Here is a 22,151-nt window from a genome sequence, read left to right on the forward strand (position 1 = left end):
TCTAGCCCTGGGCATAGGCTAGAGCAGCCCCAAGGGGTAAGGAGCCCCAAGGGAGCTGCTCAAGGTCACACAGCCAGTTAGTGTGGAGGCTGCATGCTAGCTCTTCCTACTCCAGAGCCTCGGCACCACGTGGCTGGTGCCTCAGGAGAGGCCCTGGACAGTCCGGGGTGGGGGGGGTAGACCTGAAGGGAGGGCTCATAGGAAGCAGAGGACCTCCTTGGTGAGGCGCAGGCATCTGGGAGGCTCCCTGGAGGAGGACTTTTTGTAGGGGGCCTTGTTAGAGGGTTAAGAGCTTGACGGAATGGCATTCCAGGGGCAAAGCACAGCTTGAGCAGAGGCAGAGATTTTGATGAGCAGCGTGCGGGGGGAAGGTGAGTGGGTTGGCAGGGGTATCCTGGTGCCCCGGGGCCTCTTATACCCCTGGAGGACCTGGGATGGAGGGTGCTGGCTATGCGAGTATGCAGGCACTTGCTCAAGCTCTGCTGGTCCAACTGGCCCAACCACTTCTCTTCGGGCACTGCCCACTGCCCCTGCTCACAATCCTGCTCAGAAGTATTGGCAAACCCTGGGTGAAATCTGGATCAGGAGCCCAGGATCCCGCCATCCTGGTCCCAGGGCAAAATTATTAAGGGGTCCTGAGCCCCAGAGCCCTCTGTCATCTCCTCTAGAAAGCCTGTCCTGATTGTGGCCTCCACCAGAACAATTTCTAAGATATAATCACAGTGTGGAGAGTAGGTCTGTCTGGGGAGATCAAATTATCCGAGCAATTATGGGAGACTTCTACTTTCCTCTGTAAGCTTGTCTTTATTTTCCTTATTTGCTGTTTTTCATCAGAACAGCCAATGTGTGTCATTACTTTTCTAGATTTCTGTGACTCTCCCTCCCCATCTCTCATCCCCCATCCAGACCCCTGTCCTCACGGTCTTCTCACAGGTTCCCAGCTAGGGGGCAGGCTGCGGTGCCTTGGACGACCCTCACTCCCAGGGCGTCGGTTGCGCCATCCATCAGATGGGCGTACTCAGGCCTCCCGGACTTTCCTGGACGGAGCCGGCAGCGGGGAAGGGCGAGGAGGCGAAGGCGCCGCTCGGTGCCGGGACCCAGGTGGCGGGGCCAGTCCAGCCTCCAGGTGGCAGCCCGACCCGGGAATAGAGCCGGCTCTTTTATAGCCGGGCTCGCGTCACAGGGCTGGGCGGGGCCTCCGGCGCGGCTCCGAGAGGCTTCCCAGGGGCGGGGCGGGGCGGGGCGGAGCGGGGCGGGGCCTGGGGCCAGTCGGTACCCGGGCACGGAGACGTGCCTGCGGGGGCGCGCGCGGCGGTCTGGGTGCGGATGGGGTGTGTGTGTCTCACGGTAGACGCCGGTGTGTCTGCGGTCCTTTCCCACCCTCCCCGCCGCGAGGGCCGCTCTCCCGCGCAGGGACTGTCCTCCGTTCCCCGCGGGCCAGGGCCAAGCTGGGCTCGGTGAGCGGCCCGCTTCCGGGGGGTGGGGGGGCGGGAAACTGAGGCATGGGCAGGCGAGGAGACGAGGGGGCTGGCGAGCCCGGGTGTCAGAGCCTAGTGTGAGACCTAGCAGATCGGAGCAGAGGGTGCTGTTGCTTGGGGCGGCGCCGGGGGGGGGCGGGGGAGAGGTGGAAGTGGTGATGGGGAAGAGCTGGGGGCTCCCTTGTGTCTCTTTGACAGGGAGAAGCTGTTGTTCTGTTTCTAACTGCGACAGCACTGATGTCCATTCAGTCCCCTTCCACACCCCTTTGGGGGGAGAGGGGCAGAAGAGCCAGAAGTGGGGACTCAGTGGGCAGGGGCTGTGCCATGGTCAATATAGGACTGGGGCAGGCCAGGGGCTGCATACTCTTGAGAGCCCCAGCAAAGCCCTGTGCCCCACGCTTTCGGAAAACACGTTTCCCCTTGCCTACCCCAAGTACTTCTCAAGTTTCACCCAAGCACGAATTTATGGAGGACAGAACTTGGGGACTGTTAGCTGGGCCTCACCAACTCTTTGGCAGTTAACACTGACATGGATTGAGTCTCACACCTAGTACCCCATGAGCTTGGTCTCTCTCATCCTCCCAACCACCCACCAGGCCAGTATTACCTTTATCATCTCCATTCCACAGGTGAGGAAGCTGAGGCATGATTAAGTCACAGGTCCAGGTCAGAGCCAGGATATGAACTTGACCCCTCTAGCCCTTGGCCTGGCATTCTCCTACCATGTGGCACTGTTCCCAAGGCCACCGCACTTACTTGCCCCCTACCCAGTGCCTGAGGCTGCAATCCCTGCTCATGACCATCTTGGTGGCCTGAGGTGTGGCCACAGGTTGGACAATGTATCCAGTGCCCTTTCAATTTGTACTACCGCCAACAGAACCCTCTTGGCTCTGCCATTCCCCAGCAATGGCCCACACACAACATCCCTGATGGTCTGGGCCTCCTGCTCTGAAATATGAGTGACTCTCCCATGCCAGGCTAGCACTCTGGGTGTGATGAGGATGGTGCCTGCAGTCAAAGCTTTAGGGACAGGGATGATGATACAGAGAAGCAGAAAGCGAGGGACAGAGAGGCCAGGACAAGGACCAACTTTGGGCAGGGATCAAGGAGTGGGGGGAGACCCTATCCTGCCCCTCAGCTAGGTGGGCACCAGGGACAGAGGAAGGTTCAGGCCTTTTCTAGGTGGCTTGCTGACTCCTGGACTTCCTGTGGAGGGGCCTGGGGGCCCCCAGGGTTCATGGCCTTTGGGTGGGGTAGGAGCTGCACTGGTCAAGCCAGCCCTCCTCTGGACAAACCCTCCAGGGAGCCCACAGAGGAATAGCCCTGGGTACGTGCCAGGAGTAGGAGTCAGAGTCTGGACACTGTCCACCACTATCCATGATGGGCCCGCTTCCTTGGCTGCAAACCCAGAGGAGGAAGAAGAGAAAGTACCACTTCTGGGTGGTTGCTAGGGGCCCATCCCTGCTTGGGGATTTACACCCGGTGTCATGAGAGGCCATCAAGTCTCTTCAAGGCTGACAGACTGTGACTCAGCAAAGTGACGGTACCTGTGCCCTGGCCAGTGTGAGCTGAGGCTCACCAGGTGTCCACCCTGGTTGAGGTTTCCCACACCTCATCTCACCTAACCCTGACTCAGCCCCTGACATGGGTCTGTCATGAGCAGAGGGGTGTGGCCGCCTGCCTAAGGTCATACAGTTAGCAGGTGATACAGCCGGGGCTTGCTCCCAGGCCTCAGTAGACCCTTCCAAGGTGAGGAGCAGGCAGGCTCTGGGGGCACAGAGGCAAGCTTGTATGGACTCTGCCCTGGCCTGCCCAGTGTGGCACTCAGGAACAGTTCACCACACACACAGTGGTTCCAGCTGAGCTTGGCCTGTTCTCCCTGGGGCCTCTGGTCGCAGGGCTTGTCTCTGGACGGAAGCCCACCTCCTGCATTCTTCCTCTGTCCTTGTCACACTGTGCCCACACAGCTACAGCCTCTCTGCCCCTCTTTAGGTGCATCACACTTCCCCTTGAAGTTTCCAGAAGAGAAAGATTGGCTGAGGCCAGTGTGTGCTCACAGCCTCTGAGATCATGTGTCTGCATAATCCTGAGGGCCCAGAAAGTACTTCCTGGTGTCTAATTTAAATCTTTCTGGCTCGCACAACATGCTACCAGCCCTGCTCTAAAGCCATGGTTCTCAAGAAGGTGTGATTTTGCTTCCTTGCCCCCCCCCCCCCCCCAGGACAGTGTCTGGAGACATTTTTATCTGTCACAACTTGAGGGAGTGCTATTGGCATCTAGTGGGTAGAGGGCAGGCGTGCTGCTAAACATCCTGCAAGGCACAGGACAGTCCTCACATCAAGGAATTATTTGGCCCAAAGGCCAAGAGTGTTGAGATTGAGAACCGCTGATACAAAGCATGGGCTTTGGAGCAGGGCAGCCTTTCGTTTGAATCCTGCCCCTGGCATTCACTAGCTGTGTACCCCTGGGCAAGTGGCCTCGCCTCTCTTTGAGATGTGGTTTGCTCTTCAGCCAAAGTGGCACTAATAGTGGCCCTTACCTTGTGGGGTCTTGAGGCCTGAGTGGATTGAACACGTCCAGTACTGGGCACAGGGCCTGGCACTGGGGAGGCTCCATCAGGGACAGCCATTATTCTTCCTTTTCATGTTCTAAGGTGAACCTCAGGGTGTGGGAGCAAAGGTCTGGTGGCTGGACCTGGAGATCCCAAAGGATCCAGCTTAGCACAAGGTGGGCCTATTGTTGATGCTGAGGGAGAGGATAAGTTGGCCACTGTGGACCTGGAGGAAGGAGCCAGAACAGAAACTTGATCCCAGGTGGGCAAAAGTCCCCAGAAGCTCACCTCGATCACCCTTCCCTCCAGCCCAACCCCAGGGAAGCCATGGGGTGGAGGGTGAGAGGACCAGGACACAAAACACTCTGATGAATACAGTCCCTTAGCTCAGGGAAGTGCTCTGGATTCACAGCTGGTATCAAGAAGAAGTGGTGTGTGAGTGGACACAACCAAGACAGGCAGAGACATGGGGTGGGTGGGAAATGGCATTTGGGCCTAGGACACAGCATGTGTGAAGGGTAAGACATAGGCTTATTTCCCAAATGATATTCCATGTGGCCGGAGGGGTCCAGGTTGGTGGAAAGAGCCTACCCCAATGGGGCATCAGGATTAGGAACCTGGACATACACCAGTTTTCAAAACAGGTCCCCCTTCCCAGGTATAGGGTACCAGGGCCCTCTTTTTTCTCTGTGGTAGGAAGAATCATAGTTTTACTCTTGCCAGCCCAGCACCCCCGCCCCCGCTCCCCCACCATCCCCCTCCCCCCCACTAAAACAGAGTTTTGGGATCCACATCTCTGCCAGGGCTCTCCATCCCTGGAGGTCTCACTAGACTCTTCCTCCTCCCCATCCACCCACAGTCCTGTGACCCACCTGGCCTGGTCCGTTCTCCCCACCCATCTTCCACAACCCAGGGTCTTCTCACTTGCACAACAGGCAGCCCCTCTGCCCCCATCCATTCTCTCAGGAGCCCACTCGATTGGAACAGCGGCCACCACCTGCTCCTTGAGACCAAAGTCCTAGCCATGACCTCTCTAGGCCATGAGCCCCTTGATCAACTCAGGCCTCCTCAGGAATTGCCCCCCATTTCCAACCATTAGGCTTTAGCTGGGAATAGCTGTCTCTCCATCCCTTCTAGGTGATCTCACAGAAGGCCTGGGATCTGGAACCCTCTTCTTTGCCTCTGGAAAAATGAAATTTCTTCGGACTATGGCCCCATCAGCTTTTCCCTTTTTGAGCTTTTGGGGCAAGTTCATGGGATCCCTGGGTTCCTCTCCATACCCAGACTTTGGGTCCAGAGGGTACCCAGTGAATGAATGAGTGAATGAATGAGTGAGTGAATGAATGAGTTATGCCTGACAACCCAGTTTCAAGTATGGAAAGGAAGCTCAGGCGCCTACTAGGGCCGGTGGGGAGCTCTGGAAAGTGGGGGCAGGAGAGAAGACTGGGGGATCAAGGTAGGGGCTGCTCCTAGAATCGCTGGACCAGCAGCCTCCCACCCTGGAGTCTTCCCGGCTCCTCTCAGGGGCCCGGCCGGGACCAGCCGGCCTGGCGGCGGGCACCGGGCCCGGCCGCGTCCGCACTCTAGCCAACAGGAAGAGAGAGAGGGAGGCCGGGCGCGGCGGGCCAGCTGGCCGGTGGGGAGTCCCGGGCGTGGGCGCTGGGAGCTGGGGAAGCCCCGCCGGCGCCTCCCCGGCTTCGCTGAGCGAGAGCACCCCCCTCCCGCGGGCCTCAGCGTCGCCCTCCGTAAAGTGGGGCCCCTTCTGAGGGGCTAGGGCGGGTGGGAGCCGAGGTGCGCCGGGGAGGGCAGAGAGCGACCGGCACCGGGAGCCGGAGGCCCGGACCCCCTTCCTCGCTGCGGCGGGGGCGGGGCCTTCGGGGGGGGGCTGGCCCTGGTGAAGGCGGGCCCTGAGCGGGGGCGGGGCCGGGGCCGGCACCTGGGTGAGGTCGCGCCGCCCGGCCCCCTTGCACTTCCGTGTGCAGCGGCGCGGGAGAGGGAGGCGGCGGCACCGGGATCCCCGGAGCGACCCCCGGCATCCGCCCGCCGCGCTGAGGCCCGGACGGGACTCACCGGCCTACGGGCCCGTCCCGGTCGGGCCCGCAGCGACCCCCCGTCCGCGCGCGCGCCCGGGGACGGCGCCCGGAGCTGGACCCCAGCCGCCGCGACCCCTGGCGCCTGGCGGTGCGCGGGAGGTGAGTGAGGGCCGGGCCCCGACGTGGGATCCGGGCTACCCTTAGGGCGCGCCGCCCCTCCCTTCCCCCTCCCCGATCCGGTTCCCGTTTCCGAAACTGAGAAACTGAGCCGCGGCCAGCCAAAGTCCCGTCGCGCTCTGAGACCCGCCGGTGCCTCCGTCCCCCGTCCGTCGGTCTGTCCCTCCGTTCAGCCGTAGGTCTGCTCCCGGCCCCTCCACCCGCGTGTGTGCCCTAGACCCTCGGAGCGTTCGCCCGTCCCTCGCGAATCCCCGGGGCCCTCGGTCGGTCCATCTGACCCCACCCCCTCTATGTTCCCGCGTCCGCGTCTTTCTAGTTCGGATCGGTCAGTCCGTAGCCCTCCGCGTGCCCCCCCCCCCCCGCCCCTCCCGCCGCCCCCTGGATCCTGTCCTCCCGGAGCCGCGCCCCCGGCCCACGCTCGTCGCCCCCTGCCGGTCCCGCCGCCTCTTCTTTTCTACTGCGGACGGGAGGCCGGGCCCCCCGCCCGGCCTCGCCTCCCGCCCCCCGCCCCTGGGTCCCTGCCGGGCCCAGCCCGCGCGGCGCCTCCTCCTAGCTCTCTCTCTTCTTTCAGTCTGGGTGTCTCTCTCTGCCTTTCTCCATCTGTCTCCGGCCTGGGCGTGGCTCCAGTCTCCACCATACCCCCTCTTACCGCCCCGCCCTTATGCCCCTCTGAGTCCCCTCCCCTGGTGGCCCCTTCCAGGTCCCATCGGTCCTGGCCCCTCCGCAATCCAGACGCCACCCCCGCGTGGGGGCCCGGCCAGGTGAGGGGAGAGGGTGGAGGAGAGCCGGGGTGAAGGGGCAGGAGGTGGACACCGTCAGAACTGGCACACTTCTCTGACTGTCCCATTTGTCCTCGCCTGGGTGGGTAGAACCCCACTGAGCCCCTCCACTTCCACCTGGTCAAAAGGATTTGGTGGGGTGGGGGGCGTCCCCTTCTCTGGTCCCTACCCTGTACGGTTGGACTTGACTCCTTGTGCTGAGTCGCCTGTATCTGAGCACGTAGGTATGTTATGTATCTGTGTCTCCATGTGTGTTCTTTGTCACTGTGTCTGTGGTCCTTTTCCACATGGTGTGACTTGCCTGTGTGTGCGTGTGTATGTCTGGGTGTCCTGAGGCTCTGTGTGCCCTTTGCAACTATGCATGTACTATGTCTTGGTGTGTTCTTTGTCACCAGACTCCGCTCTGTGTGTTGGTATGTGTGTGTGTCTTTGTGTGCCTGTGTGTCCCTTGTGTGTCTGGAGGGTCCTGTGTTGCACACTGGTTTGTGTCATGGTGACCCACTGGCCATATACATTTGAGCTGTTAATTTTGGGAGCCAGTGGTGTTGAAGTGTCAGCCCACCATGCTCTTGTGTGTGTCTGTATGAGTGTGGGTGTGAATGCACACTCACTTGTTCTTCCTCTCCCACTGCCACGGAGCTGCTGTGACCAGGCTGACCTGGTCACTGAGGGAGGGGACGGGTCCCTTGAGTTTCCTTGTTCCTGCTGTGGACTGAGTTGGGGTGTGGTGGACAGGCCGGTAGAGGGCAGCTCTGTGTGTGTGTGTGCGTGTGCGTGCGTGTGCGTGTGTGCGTGCGCACGCCATGTCGAGGTGTTTGGACAGCTGTACCTGCGATAGGGTGGTGTAAGGGATCTGGTGTGTTCCGAACTGTGGCTGGGATGAGACTGGCAGGGGTGAGTGTGTGACTGGTGGGAGACTCACAGTCTGACTGTGTGAAACTGCCCGTCTGGGTCCTAGGGAGCCGCTGTGATTGTGGGGAACCGGGAGTGTGGTGCCTGCACCCCGGGGTGACACTGCTGGGGGGGACGGTGAGAGCCCCAGTGTGTGAGAGCATGTGGGAGGCTGTGAGGGTGTTGGTGCACGCGGCTCCGCAAGCCCAGCCCTAGTTCCTGGGGAGGCTGGGGAAGGCCCCCATCTCTCACTCCCCCAAGCTGAGGGATACCGCAGGGCAAGTCTTTGGGTTTGCAGTGTTGTGACCAAGACCCAGGGCTCTGGACCCAGGAAAGATGTGGGCTCAAATACTCGCTGTGCCTCTTATGGGCAAGGGACTGGAGCTAGGCTTCTCTAAGGCTGCGTCTCCTTATCTGCAGAACAGAAGAAGTTGCTGTGAGGACTCAAGGTCCTATGTCAGTGGGCCTCTAGCACGGGCTTGGCCCACAGGCAGAGCTTAGCACATGCTAAGTCTTACTTGGTGACCACTCACTCCCGCCCCCAACTGTATGGTCCCCATTCTCTGTGGAGCTGAGCTAATAAAAGCCCAGATAGTCCCCAACCCAGTTTCCTGGCTGTGATGTGTCTGTTGCCCATCCCGTGCCCTTGACCAGACTGCTTGCAGGAGGGCAGATGGCTGGCAGAGACCCCGTGAACCCTGTTCAGCCCACTTGACGCCTGCCCAGTCTCAGCAGCACTGATCAGGGAGATAGGGCTGGGGGGTGATTTGGAGCTTGGCTGCAGGCTACTGACACCGTTTAGCTGCCACAGCTAATTGGAGTTTAAATTAAAATTAGGAATAATGTACAGACAGGCCTGAGGGTGCCTCATTCCCCAGGGAGTGGTGATGGGGGTCTCCAGCTGGAGGAGGAGCTCCCATCTGGGGAGGGGAATCTTTTGTGGAGGCCTGGCCTGGCCTGCAGGAAAAGTGCTCAGGTCTTTCAGCCAGGAGACCCGGGATACCTTGCTGCCTTTGCCATTCCTTCCTTCTAGGATCTCTCTGAGCCTCAGTTTTTTCAGCTATATAACGGGCCCAATATTAATGGGAGAATCACCTGGACTAGGAGGTGCAAAACAAGGAATAAGAAAGTGTCCCTGTTCATTCGGTACTCCCAATGTGAGTCCAGCAAAGGGGCTGTCAGGCCACGTCACTGGGGCCTCAGAATTACCTGGGGAGATGTAGTCTCCTCATTTTGAAGATACGACAAACAGAGGCTCAGAGAAATTGCCCTAGACCACAGAGCAGTGGCCCCCACTGCCACGAGGTCTCCTAAGTCACAGGGCGACCTCTTGCAGACAGAGATTAGGAAGAGCTTCTTGGTACATCTGTAGTCTGGAAATGCTCCGGGGGCTGAGACACAGTGATCCAACCCCTAGCATGGAGAGGACACATAGCCGGTGCCTTGGAAAAGTTGGGCCCAACACCCCATTTCACAGAAGAGAAAGCCGAGTCCAAAGAGGCCGAGGTCTCTGAGCCAGACCGGGCCAGCTGATGGGGAGAGCCTGTTCGGGCTCCCACCTCAGCTGCTTCCTCTCGTTCCTGCAGGTCTGCCTGGAACTGGCCCAGGTGAGGGCTGCAGGCCTACTTCCGGTGGTGGCTGTGTGGCCTGCGGCCGGCTCCAGGACTGAGGGCAAGGGGGAGCCAGGAGCCCCAGGTAAGACGGGATCCTCCTGGACAGATGGACATATGGACAGCGTGCATGGGGCGGCCCTCCTCTTTGGGCTCCTCCCCTTCTGCTGGGGGTAGGGGCTGGGTTGGGCGGGGGGAGGGTCCCACGAAGTCCTCGGGCTGGGTGTGGGGCCTGGGTGCCCGGAGGGGGCAGCACTTTGCCTGGCCTATGAGGGCTCCCTGCCTTGGAGCTCAGAGGCCTGGGCCCTCCAGCAGTTTGGGGTGAGGAGTGGTGCCACTTGGCTGGTTAGTTAAAAAGACGGTGGTGTATGTGCCAAGGGTTGAGGGGGGATACATCAGCTTTTCTGGGGCCCCTTGGCTTGGCCTCAGGCTGTCTCCATCATCATCACACAGGGGACGTGATGGTTGCCCTGAGCAAACTGAGAATGGAAAGAGGTTTCCTGCAGTCTCTTCCACACCCCAGTTCCCTCATTTCCCCAGCCTCTCTGGGGCAGAGGAGAGACTCAAAAATCCCCCTCCCCAACCCCCAGATTCTGGGTGAGTTGGAATACTAGGGAAGGCTGTACTCTCTCAGGCCCCTTATAAAACTAGAGATTCCTTCCTTTGGGGCCAGACTTGCCTCCTTCAGCCCTCGTTGCAGTGAAAACAGTCCTGTGAGTTATCCATTGAGTGTCCAAAGTCCAGTGGACAAGATTCTGGGGGTGTGATGGCGTTGCTGAGGGCACCTGGAACCTAGGGAGTGACAGTGGGGAGGGATGGCCAAGGTGGTCTTTCCTCCAGGAGGCCTCCCTGATCAGCCCCCACTCCCCTCCCTACTGGCTGTTGGGCACCTACAGATTTGGGGAGGGGTATGAATGGACCAGTGGGGGCTGGGCTCTCAGATCTTAAGTCTGGGGGGAGGGGGAGCAGGAGGTCAGGGTCCTGGCTTCTGGGATGGGAGTGGGGGCTGAACAAGGGCAGGGTCATCACTGGGTCTGCTGGTTATTCAACTTACCATCAAACCTAGAGGGCAGGAGGTAACATGTCCTTGGCTGGCTGGGGGCCTCTGCTCCCTGAGGTCAGGGGGCCACCCTCTCCCAGCACAGAGCCTCATTCCCTAAGAAGTTCAACCAGTTAGTCTTGGAGTCAGCCCACTTTCAAAGCTCAGACATCACTTACCTTGCCCGCGCAGACCTAGGTATGCTCACACGAGGACATAGAACCTGAGCTGCATTCGGCGCCCATGCCCGCAAAGCCTCGAGTGCCCACACACACACCGCACATGCACACACACGTCCGCAGCTTTTCACATGCACTCACCCACAGGCACGCTCAAACACGCACACAGATGCTCACCCAGTCATCCTTGTACACAGAAGCCTGCCCACACACACCACACTGCCCATTCCGGGTCAGGAAGTGGGGGGTCCTAGGTCAGGGTCACAACCCAGCCTGCGTCTGGCACTGAGGGTGAGGTTTGAGGTGTGGCGGTGACCACGGGTGCTGCAGGGGGCTGGGCCATGCTGGGAGGCGGGCTCTGCCCAGGCATTCACCGGCCATCCTGCTCACCCGGGCCAGACCCCAGGCTGACCAGGACTCGGGGTGGAGGAGTTGGGGATGAGGGGGAGGGACCATGTGAGCTGTGCCGACACTGTTTGTGGCCGCCGCCGCAGAGGAGGAAGTGGACTGCCTGTGGTCATGGGGCCAAGGTGCTCGCAGGTAGATGGGGGTCCAGTCAGCCCCTCTGTCCCCCGTAGCATCCATGCCTGGCAGAAGCGGAGTTGCTGGGCTCTGGCAACCGGGAGGCAAGCAGGATGCTTCTCCCAGAGCGGTGTGTGCATTTTCCAAGGCCTGGGCCCAAGGAGAGGCCTGTCCATCCGAGGTGTTTCCGGAGGCTCACTTCCCCTGGGCTGCCCAGGAAGTGGTTTCAGAGTGGGACTGACCAGCCCTCTGTCTGTGGCCTGCCCCGCCCTGGCCTTGCCTGTGAGGGGAGCAGCGCCTGGCCAGTGGGTTAGGCTGACTGACCAGGCTTCCCACTGCCAGGGCTGACTAGGCCTTGACAGAGGCCCAAGGAGAGGGCTCGGGGGCTAAGCCATGACCTCCCCTGTAGCCCCCAGGACCCCAGCTCCGCCTTCCCTCCGAGCTCTACCCTGAGGCTCAGAGCACTGACTCTGGCAGGCGCAGCCGCCTTGTGTGAATTGGCATCCGCTGGGTTGCGTCTCTGGCATCAGGCAGCTCCGAGCAGCCATATGAATGAACCTGGGCAAGTGGCTTTGGGGCCTGGTGCCTCATTTTTCTTCTCTGACAGACGAGACAACGATAGCATCCATCTTCATGGGCTGGTGCCGGAAACTACAGATAATGTATGCAAAGCAGCTAGCTTCGTGCCTGGCACTTTATTAGTGTTTAAAGAGTAGAAACTATAGTTATGTAAAGCACTTAGCACTCGGTTTGTGGTAACTATCCCCAAAAAACAGCAAGTGGTCTTGATTATGGGGTTATTACTGTCTGAAGACCTGGACACCTGCCCAGTGTCACAGGGCCAGGTGGCCGCACAGCCCGGCTAAGAAGCCAGGTCTCAGGCTCCCTCATTCCCCCTTGCGTCCGCCTCCCAGGGGCAGTCCTGCAGGGCGGGGAGTGTTCTATCCATGTCCTCTGAGGAGAGGAGCTCTGGGGTGGAGCAGCTGTGCCCACTCAGCAGCCCAGCCCCCTCGCTCCCTTTCAAAGGGAGAAAAATAGATCTCATGACAAATGGTTGCAGGGAAGAGAAAGGCAGCTGCCTGCTGCCCCCTCAGGCCTCCCCGGGCCCCTTCCCCCACCATGGTCCCCCGCAGGACGCTGGGCTTGGAGAAGCTGAGGCTGGCGGTGAGGGGTGGATGGTGAGCCCTCCTGCCAGCCTGCCTACCCTTCGGACCCCTGGAGTCCGCCTGTGAACTGGGAAGGGGGTGGATATCCGGGGCTAGAAATTTCCCCTGCACACATATCCCTACATACATCCTTGACACCTGGCAGCTGGTGGCAGGGACCTGCCTTCCTGGGGACATGCAGAGGGTCAGTCCAGGGAGGGGAAGGCCCTTTGCTATCCAGGGCCAAGAGGCTGGGGGCCTCGGGTGTTGGTGTGATAATGATGGTGGTAGAGTAGGTAAGGGCCAGGAGACTGGAGGGAGGGAGAGGGGCAGGGGCCTGGGCTAGAAGTGTGAGTGAGGGCATGCTGGAGATTGAGGAGCAAGACCTCTGCGGGCATCAGACAGACCTGGGTTCGAATTCTCACTTGATATTTACTGGCTGTGTACCCTTGAGCCAGCGACTGGACTGTTTTGAGCCTCTGTGGCCTCATCTGTGCAATGGGCATATCAGGGAGTTTCCATTTGAGACCTGAATGATAAGGAGCCAGGCTGTGTTTCAGGGGAGGGGGCAGGAAGACGGAACAGCAAGTGCAGAGGCTCCTAAGCAGGAAGGAACCCGGCTGCTCAGGGAACTGAAAGGGGTCACTGTGGCTGGGGCAGAGGAGTGAGGGGAAGGCAGTGGCCGAGGAGGTCAGGGAGGTAATGGGAGCAGCTTGGGTGGGTCAGCCCCAGGAGAGGCGTCTGGGCTTACTGGAAAGGGAGTGACGAGATCTGCTTTAGTCCCTGGGGCAGCAGGGCTATGGGGCCGGATCAGAGGAAGGAAAGCAGGTGGGTGCAGATCCTGCGGAGGATGATGGGGACAGGATGGGGGCAATGGTGGAGAGAAGAGAAGAGACAACTTTAGGACAGAACTGAGAGTGGTACCCCGTGGGGAGGAAGCGTCCTACCCTCCCCCCACCTCCACAGTGTCTGGCCCCTCTAGGAGATGAGGTGGCACTTGCTTGGGGAACACCAGGAGGCCTGCTTCACATGTGTTTGAGTGGCTCTCGAGCCTGATGAGGCTGGGGAGGCAGAGGGGGCCCACAGGCAGGCCTGGAGTTGGGGGGCCTGGGCCGAAAGCGGAGACCCGAGAGTCAAGAGGTAGCAGGCAAACCTGGGCTGGGGAGGACGGGGTTCGGTGGGTGTTTGGTAGGGAAGTTCGAGAGGCCCTGGACACAGGGCTGGGATGGTTGTCCCTCGAAGGTCCCTGCCAAGGTGTCCAGGAGGGCAGGCTTGTGGTGGCTGAGCCACTGTTTTCACAACAGCGCCGGAAGCTTTGGGTCATGTCACCGGCCTGTTGGGTAAACAGGCACAGCGGAGCGGCTGGATCAGCTGTCTGCTTGATGTGGGGCCAGGGCAGGGGTGGGGGGAGATAACAGGATTGCAGGGGCTTCCAGTACCGGGGCTGGAGAAAGCTTTGGGTTCTCCATTATTAAGACAGGGAGACTGAGGCCCTGAGAGAGACGGCAGCCAGCCCACGGCCGGCCGGGGGTCTCGAGCTGCCTTTGCCCAGCCCGGTCTCTTCCCAGAGCAGCATTCCAGAGCAGGGCGCTGCAGGGTGGGAGGCTTGAGAGAGCCCCTTTACCCACTGATCCAAGGAAGTTTGGGGGTACCTGTGGTGACAGGATGACTGGAAATGGGCAGTGGGGCAGGTGGGGAGAGGGCCAGGTAAGAGGATGGCGGTGGCAATAAGGATGATGGTCATGCACTCAGCCCAGCCTCCTAGGCAGGGCAAGATCATTCCCTTTTACAGCCGAGGACGCCAGAGCACCTTGGCCAAGCTCGCAGGGCACCGAAGGCAGATCGGGTCTGAACGAGGCCTGTCCAGCCCACACCCAGACCCCCACTCCTAGGTTCCCATGTTCACTGCCTGCCGTGGGATGGCACACCCGGGCAGTGCCTCTCTCCCAGCTTCTCCCCGTCCCTAGAGTGGGGAGGTGTGATCTGGGTCCTGCTCACCTTGTGGGGACGGGCGGCAGAAGCCTTCGGTGGCCATCTCACCTTTTCCCAAGCAAAGATTGTCAACCATGGGGAGAACCACGGGTACAGAGGGACAGGGTGGAGGAGCAGACTTGGGGCTGCCCTCTGTGGAGGCTGGCGGAGAAGCCATTCCCATGCCCAAGCACACACCATTGCCCTCACCCCACAGGAGGCAGGTGGCCAGTTCCAGGTTTAGAACTGGAGGGTCCCTCTGTGCCTCCCCCTGGGGCTGCCCCATCGGCTTTGTGATTTTGGGTGAATTGCTCCATCTCTCTTTGTTACGTTCTGCCCAGTGAGTCTGGAGCTCAATGGAGGTCATGTGTGGGGTGCCTGGCATGGCCGTCCTACCCGAAACAGGTGTACGCCCTCCCCTTCTCCGGCGTACCAGGCCTGTGACCGCCACTTGTGACCCCTAGCCTTGTCCTCGGCCTCCGCCGTCCCCTCAGACAGGTGGGTGGGGAGGCCTGCCCAGCTATGTGCCTGACTGGCCCACTCCTTCCCGTGTGCACTTTGGACTTTGCTCTGGGCCAGGAGGGACTCTCTCTGCCTCCCTCAGCGGGGACGCCCAGCCGGTGTCACCGGCTGCCCTTCCCTCCTTAGTCATTACTCCCAAGGGCTGTGCTAGAAAAAGCTCCATCTGGACCTCCCTGGTACCAGCGCCTAGTCAGATGCGTGTGGGTCCTTCCAGGCTGGTGCGCTTGTGCCCGCGTCAGCCTGGAGCATCTGCCCGTGTGTACCTTGTGCTCGTTGGTGTGCCGTGTGCAGCTGGGGCTCCCTGTGGTGGGGAACGCGTGAGGGTGTCAGAGTCCTGGGTGGCCTGCGTGGGCCCGGATGTCTGTCAACATGTGGGGGGGGGCAGTGTTTCTTAGTGTGTGTCACTGAGTCATCGTGCCTGTGGTTACGACCGTGCGCGCGCGTCCAGCTGCAAGCAGGGTTCCCCATGTGTGACTGTGTTTGGGCTGGTGGGTGTGCCCGTGTGTGCGCACATGTGTGGTTATTCTGGGAGAGGCCCCCGTGTACCCCCCACCCCAGCTCCTCACAGAGGCCCCCTTGTCCTCAGTCCTACCACGAAGGGGCCTTCGTTCCTCCCTCGGGGGTACCTGGAGCCCTCCCTGTGGCTGACCCCGGGGCTTCCCCAGTCCTAGGACTAGCTGAGTGACTCAAGGCCTGGGCCTGGTGTGGACTCTGCCCCCAAGAGGGCCTGTCCTCCCCGCGCCCCCTACCGCGTGCTGGCAGGAGTGAGTGTGAGCCCGTGACAGCTGGTCCCAAGTCCTGCCCTCGGACCCTTCCAGCCCCTCAGGCCAGGTGGGCCAGCCGCACCCCTGCATGCCTGTCAGATTGAAGCCCATGCTGATCCCCACTGCACCCCAGCTCCTCTCACTCCCTTCCTTGTACTTACTGCCTGAGCAGCACTCACATCGCTCTCTAGGTACACGTTTATGTGACTGTTCCCCACTGAGCTGTGAGTCCCATGGCCCCGTGCATCTTGTCACTGGTGCCTGCCGGCGGGGCCTTCGGAACTTACGGCCCCCCAGCCCATCGTGTGCGGAGTTATGTCGCCACCAGCGCATGTTTTCCTCGGAAGAGGGCCCGAGTCCTTCACTGGTTCTCAGAGTGTCGCCCCCCCTTTTGTGAGTGCAAAGGCTTCATTTGCGCTGCCCAGGCCTCACCTGTGATTCCCACTGGATCCCAGTGGGCTGGGCCAGCCCAGCAGTAGGATTTTTGAATGTCTCGTCAGGGCATTCAGATGTGTGGCCAGGGCTGAGAAGCCTGAGCCGGGGACAGAGACCGTGCCCAGAGAACAGACCCGGGTCCTCAGCATGAGCTTCCCAGGCAACTGCACAGGGTACCTGGCGGGGGGGGGGGGGGCAGGGGGGGGGGGGGCAGTCGGCTTCCTGGGGGAGGGAGGAACAATTCCCCAGGGATGGCCTTTAGAACTGTCTGGAAGGATATATAGGAATTATGGAGGACATGCTGGCTGAGGGAATAGCATATGCAAAAAGAGGGGGCTTGAAAGAGACCGGAGTTCACAGAGCAGCCAGAGGTGAGGTCCGAGGTGGAGAACAGGCCAGGGCCAGACTGAGGTCTGGGCTTTCTCCAAGGGCAGTGGGAGCCCAGGAGATTCCATGGGTTGGGGAGGGACGAGGAGTGGTAGCAACTGGGAGGGGTCACTGGGGAAAAGGAGGAGAGTTCACTGCAGTGGGCTGGTCTGTGTGGTTTGAGGGCGGGGGCAAGAAGGAGCACCGCAAGGGGATGAGGGGCTAGTCCTGGGGAGGAGCAGGTGTCGGGAGCATCCCCTGCTCTGGGACTTGGCCATGACCTGAGACCATAGTTGGGCCTCCTCCCAGGACAGGGCTGGGCATATGGAGGCTGGAGCACAGGCCCCGGTGGAAGGGCATTAGAAGGGCCTTGCTAGCCCTTCCCCTCCCCCACCTCCTGCTCTTCTTGCTGAGCCCATTTCCTGGGTTGTGAAACCCCTGTGGCCTCCTTGACTTGCTTCTGTCTGGGAAGGCCATCTGGGGAGGCCAGCCTCCCTGTCAAGCCAGGCCCCCTTGCCCTGTTGCAGCTCTGCCCGAGCCAGCCCGGCTCCCTCCTACTGATCACAATTCCTCTCGCTCTCCTTCCCTCCCACTCTCCGGGCCTCATGTGTCCTCCCTCCTTCATTCATCCTTCAAGGCCCATGTGGGCTGGACATTGAACTCCCCCCGGTGATGCTGCCCTCACCAGCCAGCCTTGACAGGCAGCAGATGGTGCCTTCCACGGGCAGGCGGCAAGGGCTGGCCCCAAGGTTGGGCAGGTATGTGTGAGGAAAGGTTGCATGGGAGGGGTGCATCTTTCACCCCCAGGGGTCTGTTCATGGACGAGCAGACCCAGCAGGTGCCTCAGCTTTGCTGGCTGGCTTGCTTTGCTTGACCTCAGCCTGCCCCAGCAGACTTTCTAAGAGAGCCTCCCTCCACATTTGCACACACTCCCCGAGAGCCTGGCCAGGTGTGTCTTCTCAGGGCCCCACTTTGCTCCTCTGTCCCACCCTGTGGCCTGTGAGGCAGAATCCCATGCCAGGGAAGGGCTGGGGTCAAGGGGACCAGGTTGGATCTGGGGGCCTGGGGACTCTCCCCGAAGGACCTTGCCCTTGGTTTCCACCTCCCTACGAAGAGGAGATGTGCATGTTAGTCTCTAAAGGCCCATCTCTTGGATACATTTTGACTTTTGGGTTTTATTTTTCACCATTTATAAAACTATTATCAAACAAGTTACACGTGATTTCTGTAGAAAAATTGGGAAATACATTTCTGTTCCTGATGGCACCCCTCAGGCCACGTCTCCCACCCCACCCCCTTTGCTGGAACACACTCACGTGCATATATGTGGAGACGTGCAACATGCACACTTGTCCTCTGCACGCTGGGAGCTCCAACCATCAGGGTCACTCTGGCCACTTCATGGTTGGCCGTGTCCAACTTGCCCTAAGCTGGCTGGGAACAGGTTTCCATTGCCCTGGAGGAGGCGACCTGCCTGCTCTGGTCCGGCCCAGCACTACCTTTCCTTACCTCTGGGTGGCTCGTCTAGGGTGGGGAGGGGCGGGAGGGGGCAGAGTCCGTGGGCCCTCATGCCCTGGGACTGGAATCTAGACCAGCCAAGCCTTCGCCAGGTTTTAAGCAGTAGAGGCTGGCCCAGGGGGCCGGGACAGGAGGGAAGGGAGCAGTTCAGGGGTTAGTATCATCCTCGTACAGAGAAGGAGGAGGTCCTCAAGGTCAGGCCTAGGACCAGCCCACAGGGGGCTGGGTGAACAGACTCTCGTTGAGCACCAGGAGACCGGTGCCCTTACCCCTCTCCATGGTTCCTCTGTCCTGTGTTTGTGTGTGTTGCTCCTGGCATGTCTCTCTGTCTCTACCTTTGCTCCCTCTTTCCCTTCATCAATTCTTCCTGGCATGGCATACTGGAAAGAACATTGGCTGCAACATCAGGCAGGCCTGGATTCTAATCCTTCTACCACTTCCTGGCTGTGTGACCTTGGGCAAGTCACTTAGCCTCTCTGCACCTGTTTACTCATCAGTAAAATACCCACTTCCAGAACCAGCACGGGATGGAGTGAGCTAATGCCGTGATGAGGTTAATCTGGTATGTGTTGGCCTCAGGGAAGGATGATCCTTCTTGTAAGTGGGGGTGCTGAGACTCACCCCCAGATCCTCTGACTCTGGCTGGTCCTCCCTGCTTCGTAGAGCTGCCTCTGGAGAAGCAGAACGGTAGAGATCCAGAGCCCACTGATGGCTGGGAAAGGGCTGGCTGGCCTCAGCTGGTCCCCATGGAGGCCCGTGGGAGGTGTGCCCTTGCCCCCTCCGTGGCCCTGCAGAACAGCATGAGGCTGAGCCAGTGGCCTCCCTTTGGGGCCTGTGGGCCTGGGCCTATTTGCATGGGGGCTATAAATAATCGGTGCACCTTGCTTTTGTGCCGTTTCTTCACTCCCTGGTTTCCCCACCACTGTTCAGGCTCTCTGCGAGGTAGATGGGCAACGCAGGCTCCGCTGTGAAGGGGGGGCACTCGGTGCGCAGGGCCCGAGACCTCTCCCAGGGTCACGTGGTGATGGAAGAAGACACCGGCACGCGGTGTCTGTCTCCCTCCTGGGGTCTGGGCAGGGCAGTTGGGCAGAGGTTTAGTCTAGGAAGTTGGGGCCGGGTGACCTAACCCGAGGGTCACTGCCAAGTAGCCCCAGGGCAGCCCAGGGAACACCTGGGTCCCCCTCCTCATGGCACTGTGGCCTGGCTGTACGGGTTTGGGGCCAGAGTTGGGGCTTGCCATGGTTGTGGTTTCCTTCCAGTGGCTTCTGACTGAGCAGCAGCTGCTCTGCTCACCGAGAGCTGGAGGGCAGGTCTGACTGGCAGCCTGCGGGGCTGGGCTCTGCCTCCCATTCCCGGGGCTTCTCTGATTCCGTCTCCTCCATGCAGCCCCGGGGCGGTCCTCACAGACAGCTCTTGCTGGGCGACCTAGAGGTGGGAGGGGTCATGGAGTCCGAGGACCACCTGGACTGGGCCCCAGGGGGAGGCCTTGGGGAGGCAGCTTGACCACTTGGCCAAAATGACTAGGTCATTTTGCCGCCTGGGCTACCCTGACCCCCTCTCTCCCAGGAGCTCAGGTCTCCTGCACATGACTATTGCTCCTTTTTCCCTGCCTGCCCCCTCAGCCCTCATCCTCTGAGACATTCAGAGAGCCCATTAGTGCCCCACCCGGGTCTCAAGGTTATCCTGTTGGGAAGCACAAGGCCCAGCCATGTCTGCTGCGGTCAGACCCTGGGATTGTGGATGCAAACTTGTGGCATGTGTGTGTTGTGCAGCGGCCCTGCTGATCATTCTGGAACCCCCAGGGAGAACTCCGCACCTTGGAACCCCAGGCCCAGCAGGGTGGCAGGAGGGGCACGGTGTCCTTTTTGGCCTGAGAGTTTGGGACACTCACCCGGACTCCTATACCCAGCCAGCCAGGCCCGTGCAGCTTGCCCTTGTCTTCCACGTTAGCTCAGTGCCCCCCATGTGCCACTCACACGTCCTCGCAGGCCCACGCCCGCACACCTTCCTACACACCATCTCATGCACTCCACGTGCTCGAGCCCAGGGAGGGGCTAGCAGCCGCCCACAGCCCGCTCCTCCCCGCTGCCGACCAAGAGGTCATGGTAGCTGGCTTGGCTGGTCTTAGGCTGAAGGCTTTGGGACCTGGGCTCCCATGTGAGCTTACACACCCCCTGTCGCTCCCGCTGAGGCGGAGCCAGGCCTGGACACGGTGGGTCTGCCTCGCCCGGCCCCTCCCCTGTCCTCTGGCTGCTGGCCGCGGAGGGCTGGTGGGGCCCCTGGGCTGGGCTGCAGGCTGAGGTCAGGGTTTCCTGTGAGCTCATCTAGGCTGGGAACAGCAGAGCCCGCTGTTCCTCTGGCTGCCTTGTGGAGGAGCTGGGGGAGCCATCCCAGGGGCTGGGGGGCTGCTGCGTGTGCACATTTGTGTGTGGGGGGCTGGGGATGCGTGTGTGAGACTGCCGCCGTGCTGGCTTCTGCTCGGGAAGGAGTGAGTACACACCCGTGTGCGTGTGCGTGTGCGTTCGTCCAACCACACTTATGGAGCGTCCTCGTGTGTGCGGCCCAGAGCCAGTGTGCATGTGCACCTGTGGGCTTGCTCGTGTGACCATCCTCCGGGAAGGACAACCCAGAAGACCCTCAGGGTCGCCTCCTCTAGTGAGCCTTGATCTGAGGAACAGCGAGGAATAGGGGAACGCGGGGCTGACCTGTGCAGTCTAAAAAACAAAGTCAGTGTACGTTCAACTTTAAAATAGTTTTATGTTTGGAAAAAATTAGTTTGAGAGTGCAGGCAGTCTCTGTAGGTGAGAGGCACCTGCCCCCAAGGGGCTCAGGTTCAGAAGGTGAGGGGTGTGGCTGGGCCCTTTCACTGCCCTGCTCCCTGAATGGAGTGGGTGCTTTGGTTTTTTTGTTTGTTTGGTTTTGTTTTTTGTTTTTTTTAAGATTTTATTTATTTATTTGACAGAGAGAGACACAGCGAGAGAGGGAACACAAGCAGGGGGAGTGGGAGAGGGAGAAGCAGGCTTCCCGCTGAGCAGGGAGCCCGATGTGGGGCTCGATCCCAGGACCCCGGGATCATGACCTGAGCTGAAGGCACACGCTTAACGACTGAGCCACCCAGGCGCCCCTGGAGTGGGTGCTTTGTGAGTGGAATCTCGGCTTTAGGCTTTGGCTCAGCCTCGGGCTTTCAGTTTCTCATTCTGAAAAGTGGGGATGGTCATCTTGGCCCTGTCGGTCTGCCTGAGTAGTTATGAGCAAACTTTGAACCCAAGAAGGGCTGCAAGGAGCAGGGTGCAGGGAGGTAGGGTTACTGTCCTGCCCGTCTTGGCCGGCACATGCTGGGTACCTGGGCCGGGGTAGTGCACCACAGTGGGGTATTAAAGGAGGCCTTAAATGACCCCCCAAATAAATGACCTGGGGTCACAGACTCCCACCTCCAGGGCCCAGGAAGGGTTTGGAGAGGAGTGAAAAGGGGGCCCTGGCCTGGAGTAGACTGGCAGGTACTTAACAAAGGGGGCCGTACCAGGCAGCTTCTGCCCAGTGGGCTTGACGTCACATTCAGCAGTCTTACCAGGGATGCCACAGATCCAGACTTCTAGAAAACTTCTCAGGTTTCCCAATGGCAACTAGAACTAGTGTCTTGTCAGCACACCATGGGGGCCAAACTCAATGCGGTGAGAACCCCTGGGGGCACCCGAGCACTTCCCAGGGCCGTCCCTCACTGCCCGGCCTCACCCCTTCTGTCTTGGCAGCCCCACTGCAGGCCCCTACATGGCACCGTTCCTGCGCATCGCCTTCACCTCCTATGAGTTGGGCTCCCTGCAGCCCACCGATGAGGCCAGCCAGCCCTTCTGTGCCGTGAAGATGAAAGAGGCGCTCAGCACAGGTAGGACTGGGAATTGGGGCCCAGTAAGGAGGCCCTGGAGGGCCTGTGCTTTGTTCCCCTAGAACTTCTGAGGGATCCTTCTCTTCCTCATGCTCCTCTCCCTGCCCAGCTCTGCTATGGATGCAGGACCATAGGTAGAGGCCACCGAGTGCCCATAGAGCCCCCAGCACTGGCTCCCTCCCCACACTGGTGGTTTCACCCAACAATTTCCTCATGTCCATCTGTGTCAGACTCTGTGCTGGGCCCTGAGGACACTGCCATGCTCCAGGGCTGACTTGGCCCTGCCCT

General features: G+C 60.3%; 1 protein-coding gene across 4 annotated transcripts in view; it reads left to right on the forward strand.

The window, feature by feature from the left end:
• The first annotated feature begins 6,140 nt into the window (after positions 1-6,140).
• Positions 6,141-22,151, forward strand: part of PRKCD (protein kinase C delta) — a 28,665-nt gene continuing 12,654 nt past the window's right edge. The window contains exons 1-3 of one of the 4 annotated variants that reach the window (XM_032411470.1): positions 6,141-6,221; positions 9,496-9,604; positions 21,730-21,863. In XM_032411470.1, the coding sequence (XP_032267361.1) occupies positions 21,749-21,863 (115 nt within the window). In that variant the 5' untranslated portion in view covers positions 6,141-6,221; positions 9,496-9,604; positions 21,730-21,748. Of the gene's footprint in view, positions 6,222-6,352; positions 6,415-6,934; positions 7,001-7,789; positions 7,913-9,495; positions 9,605-21,729; positions 21,864-22,151 lie in introns of those variants that run through there. The other 3 variants (XM_032411472.1, XM_032411471.1, XM_032411469.1) reach the window with 3 other exon arrangements.

This window comes from Phoca vitulina, unplaced genomic scaffold (assembly GCF_004348235.1).
Source record: "Phoca vitulina isolate PV1807 unplaced genomic scaffold, GSC_HSeal_1.0 scaffold13, whole genome shotgun sequence".
NCBI classification, from domain to species: domain Eukaryota; kingdom Metazoa; phylum Chordata; class Mammalia; order Carnivora; family Phocidae; genus Phoca; species Phoca vitulina.